General features: G+C 38.6%; 1 protein-coding gene across 4 annotated transcripts in view; it reads right to left on the bottom strand.

The window, feature by feature from the left end:
- Positions 1 to 349: 349 nt before the first annotated feature.
- The window catches only part of TECPR2 (tectonin beta-propeller repeat containing 2), a 43,325-nt gene continuing 37,674 nt past the window's right edge, over positions 350 to 6,000 (bottom strand). For all 4 annotated transcript variants that reach the window (XM_041397385.1, XM_041397476.1, XM_041397295.1 and 1 more), the window contains 3 exons: positions 3,981 to 4,122; positions 2,839 to 2,988; positions 350 to 2,588 (listed from right to left, as the gene is read on the bottom strand). In XM_041397385.1, the coding sequence (XP_041253319.1) occupies positions 2,431 to 2,588; positions 2,839 to 2,988; positions 3,981 to 4,122 (450 nt within the window). In that variant the 3' untranslated portion in view covers positions 350 to 2,430. The remainder of the gene's footprint in view (positions 2,589 to 2,838; positions 2,989 to 3,980; positions 4,123 to 6,000) is intronic.

Raw genomic sequence — 6,000 nt, 5'->3', positions numbered from 1 at the left:
TGAGAGCTAAAATATTCAACATGCAATTTTTGTTCAGCATGCAAGGAAATAATTTTTTTTTTTACTTCTATTACAGCAAGACTATCTTAATATGGATGCAACAAGCATAATATTCAAATGAGAGACGTGTTTAATTTCTTTGCTTGAGTGATGAACATTTTGCTGGCTTGACATCCCTGTCACAATTTTAAAAAATAGATAGAATAAACTTCACAGTATTCAGGTCCTTACACTGTCACTACCATGCTGTCTGGGGCAACATTAGGGCACAGTCTTTCACAACAAGATGACTGTCAGACATAGAGAATTCTCTTGTAAATCACACAAAAGATGAGTCTTACCACTGTAATTTATTTCTTAAAAATCTAATTTATTGCACTTTGTCTTAAAGCACAAACAAAAGAAAAAAAACTAAATACAGAAATAAAAGTAAAAAAACCCATCCTAATTTTGTTGAAACTACCCTAAAAAGTAGTCTGTAAGAGCTCTTGACACCAATTGAATATTAACAACCATAGCAAGGAACAGTATTATACAGTAAATAAACAACTAGCAAGCTCAAACCATTACTAAGATGACTTTGAAAAATGTAATACAAAATTGTTACTGTTAAATAATGCCATTGTACTTGAGCATCTGGTGCTTGGAGAGCACAGAGAAGTTGTTCTTTCTCATGTCCTTTCTCCAAAGTGATTGACTCAGGAGTTGCCATAAGATACTTTTTAGCTGAATTTCAGCTTCTTTGGGGTCCTCAAGACACCAAGCTATGCTTGCATAAAACAGACTGGGTTACTTCACAAGCTGATTCCTTTACCGTCCACTTCCAGACAGGCTAAAAGAATCCCTCTGGGGTAATCTCTGTATAGAGATGAGACAGCAAAGAAGCAAACAATCTGTAAAAGGGAAATAAATCTGTCCTTCCTGTAGGACTGAGATTCATCTGAGAACTGACAGCCAATGCCACAAGTGCTACTAAAAAAAAAAAGACATAACGTCTCTCTCCCCAGTTCACATTCTCACCTTGCACCATGTTTGTTCCAAGTTTAGTGCAGTACACGCATGAACTATTCTGAAAGAGAGCAGAGGTTAAAAAGAAAACACATCCTTTTCCATTTGTGTTAAGTTCTGAAAACAGAAACATCCCCACTTTTCAACTCTTGGCCTTTCCTGAAGCTGGCTCTTTTACAGTATTGGTTAGCAGCTGCTTAAAACATCCTGATGATTTATAAGCTTAGAACAAACACAAAATAACTCCTCCGCCTACATACTGAACTCAGGTTCTCTCATCTATAGTTCTATTGCTTAAAAAAGATGAGGTATCTTTCAAAGAAGATTTAGTATAAAGAAAAATAAACTGCAATGATTAACTTAGGTTACTTCCCAGTTCATCACATATTCCTGTTGCAACATCTGTTAAGTATAAGACACTTCAGAATTTAGCTAACATAGCTAAAAGTCAGAATATTGTTAAGTATTTTCTCACAATATCATGATTTTTAAAGGGATATACAGGTAATTCTATCAATTACCATTTTATTCTTAATAGATCTAAGTTTGGTACTCAAAACAATATGAGTCCAAATGTTAAAGCACTGGCTGGAGGCACAAATACAGCACAACAGGAATTATGAAAACTGCCTTGTACATTCCTGCTTTGTACTACAAACTCAACAAGCGACCTCTTCTTATTCCAAACTGGGACTCATCCCCAAAACTCTGTCAGCTTCCTGATGGCTATGGAAATGGGCAAAAGTCCCCCTGATATTAGGTGTAATCCAAACCTCTACCTTGTGAATGAAGCCAAATTATGAACAAAATTTCTGGAAATGGAAGGTTAGTATAGCCTCACAATTATTTATATGGAAATGGATCAAACTAAGTTCATTCTAACAATACTGTCTAATCATGATGTTCTCAGATCTTACTAAGAAATACTTCACCATATTTTCTTCCATGCTGCAAGGAAAAATAATTCTAAATATATGTACAAAAGTCAGGGAGCGATCCCATCAGTATGTTATGGAGTTCCAAATACAAGAAGAAATTGAGAAATGCTCGATGTTTCCACTGTAGAGAAATATTTAATGCAATAGAATTCCTTCTCAAAATCAGTACATTAGTTGCATGCTGTTGTGAAGTACTCACTTCCACTGCTAGTAAGGTTAACTTAAAAGTTATATTTCCAAAGGAGCTTTTACAGTAGTACAGTATAACAATTGCAGTATGCCACACCTAAAGAGTCTCCCAAAAGATTATGTAACAAACATTAGAACTCACAGCTTGGGGGCTATTTAACAGGTCAGTTTTCCAATACAAAAGTGCTAATATCACAGGTCCAATATGAGTGGCTCTTCGATCCAATATTCTGTACATACATTACAGAAATTCTGTCCTCCTGTTTTTTTCACTGCTTCACAAGCTTGACAGACTTCATATCACTTCCCATTCATCTTCTAAATCATCAGGGTGAAGCAGAACAGAGGTCTCATTATTTTTCTGCAAACTATGGGAATGGCTAAAGGTCTTAGTGAGGCGCTGGAGCAGAGATCCTGAAGTACTGATCGCCCACAGTTCATCTAGAGGGGTCACTGCAAAGCATAAATTATCCATCTTTTAATTACAGTAGCAGGTTCCAATTCTAAACACTGAATAAATAATATTTGGATCTGTTTTCCCAATTATACCCAAAGAAGGTTTTTACCAATGTGATAAAAACACCCTTGGTGAAACACAGTGTGCGTGGCTCTCGCTGCATGTGGCCAGCTTGAGCACCATCAGGTAGGGCTCAAAGCAGACATCCCAATGTTTTGGACAGACTGTCATGCAGCACCAACTTGCCTGTTAAACGTGAGACATTCCCAGGAATCTTTTTCCAGTAGTCTCCTGCAGGATTCTTGTCAGTGACGCCGTATCGGCGAGCGACGTCTCCGTTGGGGCAGCGTGCCCACACCGTCCTGGCGCTCAGAGCCAGCTGGCAGGCCTGCAGACCTACAGGAGTGGGACATGAGGAGGGAATGATCAGGCTGTCCTGGACTCTAAATACGCTTGCAGAAAGTACTCTGAGAGCAGACATCAAGAATATAATAGTTTTTATATATTCTTACATGAAGCACTGGTGAACAAAAAAGGTTTTTAACTGCAGAGTTGGTACTCCCTGCATCTATTGATCATAAGGGTTATCCCAAGATGGATATAATTTGTTATGTGGCCACAGCCACAAGCAACATCCAATTAGAGAACCTTCATAATATGCTTTTGGAGCTCTCACTCTATGTGAATACCACATGGGGAATAAGCCAACAACTACAATCTTAATTTGTCTAAAAATGGTTAATATTACAGACATTGTGGACTCTTGCTCCCTCTTCACAAGAGTACTCCACAGCTACAGCTAAGTGCCATGAGTTAATGCAGTGGGAAATCTTTAAAAAGCAGACAGCATCAATGCACAGTTATTTAGAAAGAAAGAAATAAAATCTAGTTTTATTTAAAGGCAAGGCAAAAGTGTAATTACCTAATCCACAACATATCCAGCACACAAGCTTAGTAGAAAGATGTGAAAAATAGTGTAAGCTTTTTGTCACCCACATATAGGTAAGAAACCTCATGTGATATCACAATTAAATACAAAACCCCACAGCACAACAGTCTCCCTACGGCTTAGGAATTCTGCTTTAGTTTTAATTGAAATGGAACTGTACCACTTACTAATTGAGTGGCAGCAGCCTGAAATAACACATCAGAAATTAATTTTAAAAATTGTATTTCTTCCAGTTAATTACTCAGTGTTTTTAAGTAAAACAAAGGTCCTCTTTAAAAAATAACCCTTATCAAACACTTGACTGCAAAAAAAAAAAAAAATTAAGCACTACTATCCAATTTAAAAAGCAAAAGCAATAAGAAAAAAAAAAACCTAAACAAAACAAAAAACCACTGAGAAAATGGCAGAAACAAGAAGGAACTGATGCATTAATTTTTACCTGGTACATGTTCCCAGTCAGTGCCAACAGGCATTTCATCTGTAATTCCAACTCGAACGTGGACATTCCATTTGCTATCAATTGCCCACAACATCTGATCATTTGGACTTGAATGAATGCTGACCAAGTTGATTCCTACTGGCTATAAAAATTAAGCATAGTATTTAAACTTTGTACTACTGTATCTTTGTACTATTGTAGCATTGGTTTTTCACAGAAGCACACAGGAGCAGTAAAATATTTACCAGATACTAAAAACAGGGAGAAAAATATCTGATATTTTATGTGCTATTGTACACAATTATCCATTTTCCAAGAACTTTAGCCCTTTGTAAATGCAAGAAGAACATGAATGAATGTATCATTACTGATAATGATATTAATATTTAAAGTTGAGTTTTCAAGTCTAATAATGTTAGTATTTGCTTAACCACTGCTATTCCAATCAGACACAGTTTGAGCTGCAAGTTGGAAGAGGGAGCTCTTCCAAAGAATTGCACAAAATGCAGCATTTTCCTTTTGCCTGACAGAAAGCTTTCCTAACATTATTAAACCCACACTTTATTTCTAAGCATGTTCTAAAGCAGTACATTTCTACAGTCTGAATGTCTCCTCTTTGCAATGAAATGATGATCTGCCTTCTTGCCTGTACTCCATTCTACAGGAACACATCCATGGAACTCACTGCAGAGCACTGCAGTACCGGAGCAGCCTCACCTGCAGGAGGGGATCCACAACACTTCCCAGTGGCAAACACAAGTGAAACACACTTCCCATTCTGCTCCCAGGCATGTCCTTACTCCACCTGCTTCTACAGAGATTGCCTTAACTACTGCTCAAAATCAGTGGCATTGACATAACATCAAGACTTTGTAGCAAAACCTATGGTCCAATCAGGCTGGATGATTGCAAATATCCTGCAAAACATGTACTTTGAATAAAACATGGACATGAAATAAAAAAGTTTGTCTCCACATCAGCCTAGTAAAGGCACTGCAGAAGACAGCATGGTGTCTGAAATACATCATCTCCTCACAAAGCAGCACTGCATTCCCTGCTTTAGCCTCATGGGCATAAGCTGAAATTCCAGAGTACTAAACAGAAGAGCAAGTAGCTCTCTGTATGTATAAACCAAGGGATACAGAAGCATGATCTGCATGTATATACAAGGACACAGCCCAGTCCCAGATGGGCCCTCTGTGTACATAACAGTTACCTGCTTTGGTTTTGCTTTTAAGATTCTGGTGCTGACTTGGGTCTGACCAAGCCACAACCAAATCTGACTTGCACCACCAAATCAATCCTGTCTATTCAGGTTTCAAGGCCCTTGACAGAGTATCTTCTCATGTTTTTCCTCTCGTTAGGTATTTGCCCTTTGTTGGAAGCTTGAGGCTGGTAGAGGCTTGATCAAGTATTTACCTGTGGTCACAGTAAATTTACAAGCAACTGCTGTTTGAATACACTAAAAGTAAAGCCACTAATTGTCTTGAAAAGCACTGACTATACAGAATATACAGCTGCTCACCTACTTTCAGGTTGGTATTAAACTACTGTCTTGAACAAAAATCACAACCAACAAAAAAAACCCCAAAAAACAACCCAACCCCAAAACAACAAACCCCACCAAAAAAACCTCCAAACATACCCAAAACCAACCCATCAAATGCCCAAAACCACACTAAAAACAACACACCCCAAAACCCCACACAATTTTCCCATTTGGACTTCTGCCCCTTTGCTGGAAGTGACCCTTACTCCTGGCCCAGTTTCCATTTCTCCCCTCCGTTTTCATTTGCTTTTCAACAGCCACCTTGGCTCTCACTCTCCCCTTGTCCCTGCTCACGTCCCCCCAGGGCTGCCATGGAGCAGTGCCTCCCTCCAGTGCAGTTTCCTGCTCCATCACATCCCTCACCACACTCCTGCTCCTGCAATCCCATGTTTTCACACAAGGGAGCTGGGCAGTTATTAGCTTGTGCAGGCTGAAGTACTGCATGAACAGGAGACTTCTGCCTTTCATATT

The sequence above is a fragment of the Onychostruthus taczanowskii genome, unplaced genomic scaffold (genome assembly GCF_017590055.1).
Source record: "Onychostruthus taczanowskii isolate IOZ18803 unplaced genomic scaffold, ASM1759005v1 scaffold1, whole genome shotgun sequence".
Taxonomy (NCBI): domain Eukaryota; kingdom Metazoa; phylum Chordata; class Aves; order Passeriformes; family Passeridae; genus Onychostruthus; species Onychostruthus taczanowskii.
The sequence above is the reverse complement of the archived record's forward strand: the minus strand, read 5'-3'. Positions and strand labels throughout refer to the sequence as shown.